Genomic DNA, 14350 nt, shown 5'->3' with positions numbered 1-14350 from the left:
TCACGCTGCTTGACCTGGTGATTACCTGATGCCAGGTCCAGAGTGGTAAACACACATGCATTATTCATTAACACCAATATCTCAGAAATGTTTGTCAAGAAGAGCTTTTAACTACAACACATCCATTCAGCTCTCTCCTATTAATGCATAATCTGATCTCACCATCACTTTACTTTCTAAGGTCATAGGTACCAACCACTCCGTTCCTATACATTCTTTGTAACATTTGTTTAAAACAATCTCTGTAATTCTTTGACGACTGCCTCTCTTGCTGCCATGGTTATATCCTTAACTTGGGAGATGCCCTTCCAGGAGGCCAGCCACTTTAACCTTTTGGAGAACAGTTCCATTCCCCATGTGACAACAGGATTCAGGGGTTTTCATGCAGCATGGTCCTTTTGCCTCTTCTCTTCACAGGTCCACAAATGTTCTGAGGAGGTGGTGGTGGTTGAAGTGCCATATTTATCCTGTGCTCTAGCCACTGATAGGACAAATTCTACCACCCAAACCAAACTATTTTCTCACATTCCCCCACCTCTTTTTGCAGCACTTCCTTTCTGTCTTACTGTAAAGTTACTGATAAGCCCTTGTTTCAAGATGGCAGAAACCATATGCCAAGAAGCAGGCCTTTGGGGTTAAGTTATCCTAAGCGTTGGTGACATTAAGTAGTATAATCTCAGTATATAAGGTATCATGATGCCCTTCAGACCAAGTGTCTCGCAAACAAGAATCGCAAAAGGCTTAATAGCTAGGGCAAAAAAGTACTGAGAGGGGACACACTCAAAAATGTATTCCGCTGCCATCCGGCTAGGTTTAAAAACGTGAAGGATGGAAGTGAAAGGAGAAAATTAGGATTCCTTCACCCCTCCTTACTGCCAAGTTGTCGACATGTTTCTGCTGTAAATATCGTGCCCACAGTAACGGGTCATTCTGGCAATCATCAGGACCCTTCGGATCCCAAAAAGGAGGTACAGTCTGATCCTACCTACGGTATCCATGGAATGTAATCCTTCCAACTCAGGGATACCCTAATAAACACACACTCCTTAGTCTGCGGAATAAGAAAATAAAGGGGAGAGAATTATAACTCAATTACCCAAAACAAATCTAAATCAGATTACAGGGAAAGGAGTCTCTAACCCTCGTATGCTTCTTCATACCATCATATCCACTCGCCACATGTAACGCTTGCTGTCACCATTCGGAATAAATTATGAGCATTATGTCCAAGTTGGATTAAAAAATTCTACGTTTGGCAATGTCCACATAAAAGTACCCACCGGGCACGTTCCTTCTACTCACCCGCTCAATCATTCACAATCAGCGCTCATTTATGCTGCGTAAAGGAAAATCACTCACCGAGTTTTATAAAACGAGTCTCTAGAAATAGAGAGGTGTTGGGAGCGGCACCTTGTACTCACACTTTCAAGGAGACAAACACACATATATATTTAGGTGTTATAAACAGGCATAATTGCTAATATGTGTAACTAAGGAGAAACAAAACTACTCCTATGAACTCTGTCTTTCTATCTCCCAAAGTCGTGAGCATAGCCATTTTTCTACGGGAGTGCCCTTTATTTTCTTATTCCACAGACTACGGAGTGTGTGTTTATTAGGGTATCCCTGAGTTGGAAGAACTACATTCCCCAGATACCGGAGGTAGGATCAGAGGGTACCTCCCTTTTGGGATCCGAAGGGTCCTGAGGAATGCCGGAGTGAACTGTTACTGTGGGCACGATATTTACGGCAGAAACATGTCAACACCTTGGCAGTAAGGAGGAGTGAAGGAATCCTAATTTTTTCCTTGGCCATATGGGAGACCTCTGAATTTATGTCCTCAATCATAAAAGTGGCATTTAATGGCTCATGTGGGGCATCTTCGATCCAAGTATCGCTTAATACGCGAGTCAGTGTCAGTAGAGAAGAGTAGAGCAATTTTAGTGACAGAAAAAGTCTGCAATGCGACATTCACTGTTATCCTATCAAGTAAACAGGGCAATCAGCATTGTGGGCATCACTATTTAAAAACAAACTCCTGTGCCCACCCAAAATGCTAGACAAGTGAACCCATCTGCCCTCCTCTCTAGACCCCTGGTTTGAGTTGAAAATTCAACTTCTCATAGATTAGAGATGTTAGTTCTTGGAGTTTTCAACGACCGAAGTAGAGGGGAGATCCAGAACGTCACAGACTGTCTGGTGAAACATACAAGAAGTACCACCAACCCCAAAATCTGACCCTAACCGAAACTACACCTCCCCAACGCCAGTTGTCAGTAGAATACCCCAAATCGGACATGGCATAGTAGTACCTGAGAACAACCCCAAAAAACTTAGGGAAGAGGTTACAACTTGAGAGTGTTCCATGCAAGGGTGACGTGTGACAGCCTCTTATCCACCTCCACCCCTTCCTCATCCCTTCACAGCACAGAGGAGAACCTGGGTACCTCTACAAATGGACTGGGTCAAGCAACTGAGTCCTTGACTCCCCATAATAATCTTAATATATACTCTTATACTCTTAAAATGTCTACATTAAATCACTAAGGGAATAGTTTAGGTGGTGAGGAAAGGGTAAAACAGAAGAAATGCAAATTGCAATGCCCTACACCAGTAGACGAGATTGGGGCAGTTCAAATAAACCCTTTATTGAGCAGGTGGTGCCTATTGACACACCTCACCGCCCATCAGCCCATGGATCACGTTTCTGTGGAAGTTACCTAAAAAGTCAGCAGAAACCCATGATCCACCCTGCAAGCCAGACACCAGAAGCAAACAGGAGCTGTACCTGGAGAACGAGGATCACTAACTGTACGTCAACAGGGGTTGGCAACCTACTCACTATAGCCCAGATTGACTAATGAGGCCAATCCCCAAATCAGCATTTAAGGAGGTCTCGCTGGAGGTAAACTAGGCAGAAGTAAGTAGGGGGGAAACATTGACCACAGATTGGGGGGGACCTTAAGGCAGCCAGAGGCTCCACAATCCTGATGAAGATACATATGTGAGGCGTAGAGATACGCCTGTCCCTGTCAGCATGCACCAGCCCCAACCCGGACCACGGAGCCAGTCCACAGCTCCAAGGTAGGTGGTGAAGACTGCTTGTCCACTCCAGCACCCCATGTCTATGTAGGCTCAAACCGTGAGTAATGCACCTCTTAAGGCACCATGTGTCATCGTGCCCATACCCCTCATAGCAGCACACTGCCGTTCAGATGAAGGGTCTTCGCTGCACATAACATCCCCCATTAAGTAAGCAGAGTTCACACCAGCACAAGAACCAGTACAGAATAAAAGTCAAAATTATAGGCAAATCTAAAGAGAGTGCTAAAAGTTAGATGATTGTGGGGGCTTCGCCACAAATGACATTGCATCTTCTGCCACTGTGAAGAAATGGACTTTGGCCTGGAGCATAAATTCAGTTTTGCAGCATGATCCAATATTAATGGCCGCAAGAGCTGCCTTAACAGGGCCAAAGTATCTGCGAGCAGCCTGAACAGCTTTTGTAAAGTCCGGGTAAACACTCGCTGAATCTCAATGAATAGCTCCCCACTGTCCCTGGGAACTCAAAAATGGAATTGTGGACTCTGTTTTTTAAAACCCCTAGCAATGCTAGGTTTGGGGTTCTCCTCGGGCTTTGGTTTGGGACCTGTGAGACTGCTCAATCAAAAATCGGTTTAAAAACTTCACCAGAAGTAAATCCTGAATTAGTTTCTCCACAAAGGTCTCTGCGGGGTCTGAATTGGCCCCAAAGGGACATATGTTATTTTTGCAGAATGGATGAAAGCAGATGTGCATTGTAGGAAAAGCAGGAGCTCCACAGCAACGCCGCCTAATATCGAGACAGAATCACGACCTCTGGAGAAAACACTTAAAATATGCACCCAATAACTCCCAGCACGCCATGTGTGCATTAATAAACACACCTACATTCACTATATTCCCACAGTTGTGTTTGGAAACACTATTGCACAATTAAGCTTAAATAACAGCCATGACTGTCCCTGGGATAATATTTGCCTTCAAAGTCCTAGAAAGTAAGAAGCATGGAAAGTCTGGATAAGAATCAAAGGGTCTATGTAGGTGACCATTCTAAATGCAACCCAGATCCTCAAATAAGAGGTGAAGGACTTCACATGCGTTAACCAGTCTTTTATAAGAAAATCCTCTAAAATCCTGCGCCTAAACCATTGTCCTAAACGGAGAGTAGAGAAAAAGCAGGAACACTGACGTCACTTTAATGTACCCTATGGGATTAGTACTAATCCATAAAGAGAGGTTTTTCAATTTCTTTAATTTACCCTTTTGGATTAGTACTAATCCAACAGAGGTTTTTCAATTCCTTTAATTTACCGTTTTGGTTTTTGCTAATCCAAACGGAGTGGTTTGGTTTTTCAATTCCTTTAATTTGCCCTTTTAGATTAGTGCTAATCCAAACAGAGATGTTTTTCAATTCCTTTAATTTGCCCTTTTGGATTAGTGCTAATCGAAACAGAGAGGTTTTTCAATTCCTTTGATTTACCCTTTGGGATTAGTGCTAATCCAAACAGAGAGGTTTTTCAATTCCTTTAATTTACCCTGATGGATTAATGCTAATCCAAACGGAGAGGTTTTTTAATTCCTTTAATTTACCCTTTTGGATTAGTGCTACTCCAAACGGAGAGGTTTTTCAATTCCTTTTATTTACCCTTCTGGATTAGTGCTAACCCAAACAGGGAGGTTTTTCAATTCCTTTAATTTATCCTTTTGGATTAGTGCTAATCCAAACAGAGATGTTTTTCAATTCCTTTAATTTGCCCTTTTGGATTAGTGCTAATCGAAACAGAGAGGTTTTTCAATTCCTTTGATTTACCCTTTGGGATTAGTGCTAATTCAAACAGAGAGGTTTTTCAATTCCTTTAATTTACCCTGATGGATTAATGCTAATCCAAACAGAGGTTTTTCAATTACTTTAATTTACCCTGTTGGATCAGTACTAATCCAAACAAAGAGGTTGTTCAATTCCTTTAATGTACCCTTTTGGATTAGTGCTAATCCAAACAGAGGTTTTTCAATTCCTTTAATTTACCCTTTTGGATTAGTACTAATCCAACAGAGGTTTTTCAATTCCTTTAATTTACCGTTTTGGTTTTTGCTAATCCAAACGGAGTGGTTTTTCAATTCCTTTAATTTGCCCTTGTGGATTAGTGCTAATCCAAACAGAGATGTTTTTCAATTCCTTTAATTTGCCCTTTTGGATTAGTGCTAATCGAAACAGAGAGGTTTTTCAATTCCTTTGATTTACCCTCTGGGATTAGTGCTAATCCAAACCAAGAGGTTTTTCAATTCCTTTAATTTACCCTGATGGATTAATGCTAATCCAAACAGAGGTTTTTCAATTCCTTTAATTTACCCTGTTGGATCAGTACTAATCCAAACAGAGAGGTTGTTCAATTCCTTTAATTTACCCTTTTGGATTAGTGATAATCCAAACAGAGGTTTTTCAATTCCTTTAATTTACCCTTTTGGATTAGTGCTATTCCAAATAGAGAGGTTTTTCAATTCTTTTAATTTACCCTTTTGGATTAGTGCTAATCCAAACGGAGAGGTTTTTTAATTCCTTTAATTTACCCTTTTGGATTAGTGCTAATCCAAACGGAGAGGTTATTCAATTCCTTTTATTTACCCTTTTGGATTAGTGCTAATCCAAATAGAGAGGGGTTTCATTTCTGGACACACATGCTAACACAAAAGGAACATCAGTGCAACCTGCTGATAAGCCAATGAGGTTCTGTCGTTAGGAATGCCAGGAGGGGCTCAACACGAGCGTACTGTGCAGGACATTGATTTGAGGAACACTCACTGGGCCAGTCTGAGCTGCAGGAGCATCATGCGCCATTCAGCACAAGGAGAAGCACAAGGATGCATTGACTACCAGCACTTGCTGTTCCAGAAGAAACAATGATTGAATTAAATTCCGGCACCCGCTAGGGCAAGACGTACATAAATTCAAATGGCATTCTGTTGTATTCTAGACTATATGTATGTATTGAGAGCCGAATACACACCCCAGAGAGGAATCTCAGAGCTGAAAAAGAGAAGGCTCTGTTTCGAAGTTCGAAAACTCTGGAAGAGGCAGGCTAAAACTGAAAAAGAGTAGAAATGCCAGGTTTTAGCAGGTTTCTAAGCCTGAGGTGGTTGTCTTCATCTCCGATAGGTAGAAGAAGCTTATCCCACAAGGTGGCTAAAAGGACTGTGAATGATTTCCCACAAAAGGAAGAGCAATTCAACATTGGGACCACAAAGAGTCCCTGACAAGTGGAACAAAGGTTACGAACAGGCTTGTGGTGAAGGAAATTCTATGCTAAACATCTGAGGCGCTAAGTGGATATTTTATATGCAAAGACAATGTGATTTGAATGTGATCCTTTCTGTAGAGGGCAACCAATGCAGGGTACCAATCTTATTGGAAACCTGTTAAAATTTTCAAAGACCAAAAATGTTTCTCTGAATATGTTGGAGGTTAGCAAGATTTGTACTACCAAGGCTAAGGAAGGTGGTATCGCTGTAATTGATGAGGAAGTGATAAAGGGTTGATGATGGAAACCGCATGACTTTGCTCGTGACAGGTATCGATACGAGTGCCAGAGGGCTTGATTGTAAGCAAGATATCTTGGGTTTTAGACAGTGAGTTCTTTCCAAGAGGTGAACTTCGCGTACAGCAAAATGTTGGAGGCCAAGTTTACCTCGCCATGAAGGGGGATATGATTTTTTAACTATCGCTTTCTTTATCAACGATGAAAAATGAGCGAGAGAAACTACTAGTTCTTAAGAGAGGCTACATCACTTTCCACAGTTTTAAGATGTGCACGATGAGTGGACTGTCTTACACAGCTGCTTGGGTGTGTTAGCGACAGTGTCGATCTTGGAAAAAAACTCATTCCTCTTTTCATCTCTCAATAGGTGTCAGTATTTTTCCTGGTCATAGACCTTGCACATGTTAGTTTCCAATCCCTTGCATATAGGTTTAACCATATTATCCTCAACTGGCATCAAAGGTGCTTTTCAATGTCTAATAAAAGGCGCTTGAAAACTCAGTAGCAGAGGAGTCGCAAGATCTATGCTTGTTTATAGAAAAGGTCTCTGTTGCACGAGAGGCAAATTCCTGAGCAAATTTTCCCATGGTCTTGATATGACTTTTATAGCTGGAGATGCAAGTATAGGGCGCTCTTGATAACCATTGATTGAGAAGAGAATCAAACAGTGGTCGGATTAAGTCACAGGGATAGAACACGCAATGTTCAGCCTAAGAATAGAGATGAATATCAATTAATTGTTGTATCCAGAGTTTGAGGGACCGTCAACTGTTTGGTATGATTTTTAACGATTAGGTTGAAATTGGGCAGGTAGAGTCTTCAGCGCAGACACTGAAAACTCCCAATGCAACTAAGTTTTCAAATTTGGTGGAGTAATGCATCATCAGTTCATCAAGCCTTATAAGAAAATGGTAGATCTTGAGAGAACCGTACAACAAAATAAAGCCCAGAGCAGATTTTTAGTTGACCTCAGATTGCAGTTTAATAGGAAGATTGTTTTGATGAATTGCCATACCCTGTCACCCTTTCTAATATGATATATCATGTTTGAGAAGGTTCCCATTCCCCAGGACTGGGTCACCCATCAGAGAGGAACAGTGATCAGACAACCAGAATTCCATGCTCGCAATAAAGCGCAGGTTGCTGTTTTCAAACAAGGAGTTAATCTCCCCTTTGCGGTTACCCACAGAGCGGCCGTGAATTAGGGTTTGGGTAGTAGTGTTACACGGGTCTGTCATAAGGAAACGGGAAAGATTTTGTTCAAGGGCTGACAGCAAAGAAGATTTTCTTCACCATAAGGCCAATTCCAAAAAGGGAGCAAGGGAGTAAGACTAAACAGTACTGAAGTTTCACCAGGAAAGTATACAGCATGGCTAGCCATTCATCCCAGCGGAGCATGGCATGTGCAGACAAACTTACCTTTGGCACGACAGCGGTGCTGCTGCACAACTGACCAGTTGGAATAAGTTGCCTCATCAGCAAAGTATATGATTAAGTGAAGAAATACTACTGCACTTCCTCAAACAAGATGACTGCTGCAGTGTGCAACTACAAGCCAAAAATAGGCTCAAGTATGGATATTTGCAGCAAAGTCCAATAAAAAAAACTAGCACCCAGGTACTAGCTCAATAGCAGAGGCAGCAAACTAGAGTACCACTCACTAGAGGAAAGGGAGGGTTTCACTGGCAAACTGCCACAAGGGTGTTGAACATTGCAAGTGTTGTGAAAAAGCAGAAATACTAGGGGATGCACTGTGCTGCTGTATGGCACAGTATAAAGGAAGAAAGACTGGAGCACTCCCATAAAAAAAATCACCCACAAGATAGCCACCATTGAGTGGAACTAAATGCCACAGGCAAAACGGGATATTTAAAGTGAAATTTCCAAAATATAGCAGCCAATTATTAGCTGAAAAGTAGAGTGATTGTAAAACGCAATTGGCTGAAATAAAAAAAAAAACTGTTAAAAACACAGACGGGAACATAGAGACCCCCTAGATAGAGGAAAGAGATGGTATAACAGGCCAATGGCCACATGGGCTTCAGGCCTTACAGCTATTGAGAAAAATCAGACTAGGGCCGCACAACTGACCGGAGGAAATATTTTGTATCAGCATGGGTCAATGTTAGTCATTAAATTTAGGGTAGCTTCTATGCACACAGAAGTAAGAAGCGTAGCACTAACACTTGAAGAAAGTTCGTAAGAGCACGAAGCTCAGTCCTCAAGATAACCTACAGGTGCAGATTTGAGGAGCTGCTGTCATGAAATAAAGTCAGTTGGATTGCAACTTTGTAAAGCATCCACATCTTTCCCCAGCAGATCTCCACTTGTCTCCTCCCAAGATTCTAAGGCTCAGAACACCATTACATCTTGCAGAACATGCCTCTGCTTACCTCCCACTTATACACACCCACACATACATTTGCTACTATTTCACGGTCATCCAAACACAGTCATCAACCTCTTTTGTCCCACTCAAGATCACCAAAGTGTTTGTTTCCAAGCCTGTTTTACCTTGGAGACTAGATTCTTAACTAGTCTTATTCTCCAGACACTCCCATTAAATAACCTCCTGGCTCAAGGCAGCTCCTTGAGTGTTTCTGGATGCATTCAATTAAAAGAGATTACAATCCAGTTCTAGCAGACCAGGGGAAGTGTCCAGTAGCAGTTGCGTGAGGTCCAGAACTAAACTTACTCTCTTCTATTTAGGTCGGTTGTCCTGCAGTGTTTAACTGGCCATAGGGCTCCTAGGACAACTTCAAATCGGCTGGTCCCTGCAAATGATGAGACTGACTCTGACCCAGCCATCCTAGCCCTTCCTCTGCAGGGGTCTGTTGGCAAACCTATTTTCTTTATCTTTCAGTCTACCTGTGATTACAAATGGTAGTAAAATTGGTGGACATTTCAGAAACAGAACTGAAAAAAGGTAGATCACACCTTGTGTGACAGTGGCCCACACGGTGTTCTACAGCCGCCATTTATGAGTGGTGCGTGAGGAGAGGGCAGTTGGGCTGGATGCGCTTGCAGGTTCGAGGGGGTAGAGTGGATTAACGTGGGTGGGTGTGATGCATGATGTTGGTGATGAGATGTATTTTGTGGCAAAACAACTCTGGAGTATGCCATGGTGAAGAGAAGGTATGACTGTAGAGGTATCTGCTCTGCTGATAGAATACTGCAGTGTTTTAAGGGTCTGTGATGTCTCATTTCAGAAACCTTGAAGGGAGCGTGGATGACTTCATGTGGTGGAGCGAAGAGAAGCTGCAGCAGTTCTACACAGCATGTGATGCCGGTGGGCTGGCCGACCTCCCTGTGCTCCTTCAATCCGCCCTGGACATGCCAGTCAATATCCGACTAGACATCGGCGTGATCGATGAGGTGGGATCCGGGAAATCGGCCTTCATCAATGCTGTGCGAGACCTCACGCTCACAGAGGGAGACGCAGCTGAAACCGGGGTCATTGAGACCACATGGAAGCCCACTGCCTTCCCACACCCAGAAGTGCCGAATGTCTACTTTTGGGACCTGCCGGGATTTGGGACTACAGAGCTGCCCATAGAAGTGTACCTGAAGCACCTACACTTGGAGCGCTATGGTTTTTTTATCATTGTGGCCTCGGAGCGCTACAAGCACGCCCATAGCTGTCTGGTGAAGGCCATCACCGAGCTGGGAAAGAAGTTTTTCTTGGTCCGGAACAAAATTGATTCTGACATGGAAGCCAGCCTGAAGCAACGAGGCTCAGACGCCACTGACGCAGGGAAGCTGCAGGAGAAAGTCAGGCAAAGCTACCTTGAAGCCCTGAAGAAGGACGTGGTGGGAGAGTCACAGGTGTTTCTAGTTTCCAGCCTGGACCCCCACAAGTTTGATATGCCCCAGCTCCGCGAGGCCCTGGAAGAGCAGATCCCAGACCTGAAGAAGCAGGTGCTGCTGCGCTCTATCCCAGCCATCATTTTCCAGGTGGTGCGATGGAAGAGGAAGAAGCTTGTGAAGGATGCCTGTGGAAAGGCCTTGCAGAGCTGCTTGTATGCCATTGAGAAGCCCGGGCAGGAAGCCATTGACACTGTGGTTTCTACACTCTCTGATTATGCTGTTGGCTTTGGCCTGGATGAGAATAGCCGAGAGGTTGTGGCTCAAGTCACCGGTAAAAGCCCAGAGGACCTGCAGGCTGAGATACGATGCCCACTGGTGAAGGCCATCGACCCCAGCCAAATCATGAAGTTGGTTTCTGCACCAGTGCCGATTGCATCCCTGGTTTGGAACTACATGCCTTACTGGGGAAAAGCTAGTAGCCCTGCCGGAATATCCCTTGAGGTCACTTACAAACTGCTGAAGGATACCATCTGGGACATGGCAGAAGATGCAGAGAGAATCTTGCGGAAAGCGTATGACCTGACCTAAGCGAAGCACGGCCCACGTATGCCTAACAGAGAACCCCACTCTAGGCCACTGACTGCCACTTCCACTCTCTGGAAGCACTTGGCCAGCCGACAACCATAGCTCCATCATATTGGTTCTACATTTGGCAAAACGCCCCATAAAGATGTTCCTCTTATCTGCCTTGTCCTGCCCCAGACTCAGCAGGAGTCACAGTAAACAGGATTGTTGAGTGGAATGTAATGAATGTCTAAGTTTAAAGGACCAGCTTTGAACCTCTAAGGCAGCCGAAGCGATCCTCAAAGGCTAGCCATCTTCCCATCTCTCTCTCTCTCATGGTGCACCTGATCTCCAGCCCACTGAGAAATTGCTATATTAGGCACCCACCTCCAAAAATCACGACAATAATTCCTGTTGCGGATATATGGTTGCTACTTCTTCCTTGATCTGCCATATGGCTGGATGAGTTTGGACCTTTCTGCTGTAGTCTGTGGCTATCTTTTGGTCACAAGTTTGAATCTCAGCAGGACTAGCTCTTCTTTCCATCCTTTCAAAGTTGACAGATTTAGTGTTATGGATTTGATTTTTCTGAGTTTAAATTTAGCGCAAGCACAGATGCATTTTGGGGTGATCTAAATGTCCTCCTCGTAAAACAAATTTTCCATTTGATGTGTTGGAATCAAATGGTACGAGTATTTCGTTCTTTCTCCAAAAGTGTGGGTTTCCTGCCTTTTTTTCCGTGATCTGGATGGGCAGTGGACATGGACATGGACTTCAGAGCTGCAAGTACAGCTGTAGGGTGGGTTATAACCACAGGCTGGTGGCAGCACTTCAGATTTTTGGGTGGATCTGGAGCAGCGTCACTTGAGGGTTCTGCGTTCCTGAGCAGTGTTGGCTGACTGACCAGATCAGCGGATGAACACACCTGTGGAAAGTGTTCCTAGGGTTTCCTCCTCAAGCCAATCAGACAACCATTAGTGCAGTAATACACTCTTAAGAGTCCAGTCATAATATTGCATTGGCAGCAGTGACACCTGGGCCATTACAAATAGGGAGCATTATCTTTGTTTACGCCATTTAAGCAGGTGTGCCGGGTGCAGTCAGAGACAGTGTGCCCTCTTACAACAAACGTGCTGCCCACAGAGCAGTGAAGTACAGAGCATCTGCTTCAAAGCCGCTACAGCCCGCCTGCCCCACGTAAAGGAGTCACAGGTCCCCCTGTAGGCGGGTGCTGCACCGGCCTACAGGGGGGTATCTGGGTGTCCATGCGACCCCCTTTCTACCCCAGGAGGGGCCAGCCCCTAGGCGGAGCACTGACCGTTTGCCACCTTTTTGTGACGCTCTATCAGTGTCCCTCTGAAGGGCAAGTTTGCCTTTGCGCTCGTGTTTGTAATACGGCGTGGGTGCAGCGGCGAAGAGATCCCCTCATTTACATGGGTCCAGCCCCATGCAAATGAGTGAATATCCTCTCATGTTAGTGCTGGCGCTACATGTGTGCCAGCTGTAATAGCATTACAAAAGTCACTACACAAACGTCTGCAGCCCCTTCTGTAATACCAAAGCGCCCGGGGTGGAGGCAAGGGCACACCCCTTTGTGCCTCCAGGGCACTTTCAGTAAGATATGACCACTACTGTCCAATCTGGGGATGATTATGCCATTTGTGACACGTAGTATGCAAACAGAGTATATCTTTGGCAGAAGGGACTCTTAGGGCGACTAGTAAGATTACACCGATTGTTTCATCAGATTGTGTCACTTGCAGCTGCAAGAGCTCTGTGCTGAATAAGAGTCTATCCAAGAAAGCTGTGAGAGCTCAATGGACAATTGGAGCATAGCATTGGTAGCTTTGACAGATGGTGACCAATCGAAGTATAGAAATGTCAGCAGTGATGCCTGGTTTGCCTCCGGTGTATATCACTTGCAGTTGAAACAGTCTGATACCCAATCAGAGTATATAACGAGAGCAGTGACGTTGTGTCCTATCAAAGCATACCGCGTCCAGCAGTGACATCCTGGGGCCCAGTCAGAGTGTATAATGTTAGCAGTTATGTCTTGTGTCCCATCAAAGTATACCGTTTGTAGCAGGAACATCCTGGGGCGCTGTCAGAATCTGTACAGGCAGAAGTGATATCCTGGTGCCAGCCAAGTGTTTCATCAGTAGTAGTGACAGACTAGTGCCCAGCCAGAAAATATCTCTGGCAGCAGTGTCCCTTGTAGTCCAGCCAGAGGGTATCTCTGGGAGCAAGTCTAATCAGCCAGCCAAACTCTAACAGTAGTTACCCAAGCAAAGTTATTGCATAGTTTCAGAGGTGCCAATAACTGCATGGGCATAGTATTGTTTGAGTACACCGTGGTCTCTGTTTATTTATCCAATGGGCGTGAGGGTTTCTTACCTCATCCGGAAGGAAAAAGAGCAAAAGCTCTATGGTGCACTTTGGTTCATACATCCCTGGACGGTGTTTGGTAATCCAGCCATAACCCTTACAGGTAGACCCACACTACTGAGGAAGCAGGGCTTTTTTCAGGAAACAATTACAAAGAAGGTACGTATTTTACAATATAGAAATATTTATTAATTGAAGACGTTAGGGGGCACTATTGGGAATGTAGATCAATAATTAATGATTTTAATGCTGTTCATAAATTATAATCATTGTATCGATAATAAAGTGTTTGTGCATTAACGTTGGAGTTTTTGTTTTGAACTTATTGCCCCAGGAGCATGAACGATGGACAACCACTTGTTGTCCGGTGAGGCTCGGAGGAAGGGTAGTGGGACCAGGTAAGCTAAAGGGAAAAGTACCCAAGGTAGGGTGTCTCTGAATGGTTGGTGAGGCCGAAGCAGTCAGTCATGTATCTAACCCTTCACTAATACGGCGATAGAGATGACACAGAGTCCTGATATCTGCCATGAACGGACTTACGAAGGTGGTGTATGACTAACAGTCTCGAAATGCGTCATGTGTACCTGATTAGAAGCTGGTACCACTGAAAATCTCCATACCAGTAAAAGTATGGTATTTATTATTTTTCACACATGATGAGCAGAGTGACATAGAGCATGGTCCTGGTGAATGCCAAGAACCTTTTGGTCTGTAGAGGCAGAAACATGTTGACCGGATTCCAATAGGGGAACATCCATAACCCTATTTCCACTTAGCTCATTTTAATCTATCCATTGGGGGTACTAATAAAGATTATTTTCACCCACCAGGAGATAGCTTTCACTCACACCCATTTAGATTTTGTTTTGCACTCTGCCTCTTACTCAAACCCTAGATTGGATGACATAAAACACCTCGCGCTCCTCTCCTATGGGAGAGTTGTAGCCCACACTGGGTACCTTGTGGTCCCAGTGTGAAGAGGGGACCCAGTGATGAAGCATGTCACCCCGGGGTGAGTG

General features: G+C 44.2%; 1 protein-coding gene across 1 annotated transcript in view; it reads left to right on the top strand.

The window, feature by feature from the left end:
- The window catches only part of LOC146808826 (interferon-inducible GTPase 5-like), a 28607-nt gene extending 14976 nt beyond the window's left edge, over positions 1 to 13631 (top strand). Inside the window, exon 3 of the mRNA XM_085615650.1 lies at positions 9785 to 13631. Coding sequence (XP_085471776.1) covers positions 9785 to 10970 — 1186 coding nt within the window. The 3' untranslated portion in view covers positions 10971 to 13631. The remainder of the gene's footprint in view (positions 1 to 9784) is intronic.
- Positions 13632 to 14350: the final 719 nt, after the last annotated feature.

The sequence above is a fragment of the Triturus cristatus genome, chromosome 7, assembly GCF_964204655.1.
Source record: "Triturus cristatus chromosome 7, aTriCri1.1, whole genome shotgun sequence".
NCBI lineage: Eukaryota > Metazoa > Chordata > Amphibia > Caudata > Salamandridae > Triturus > Triturus cristatus.
This window is presented reverse-complemented; position numbering and strand designations above follow the sequence as displayed.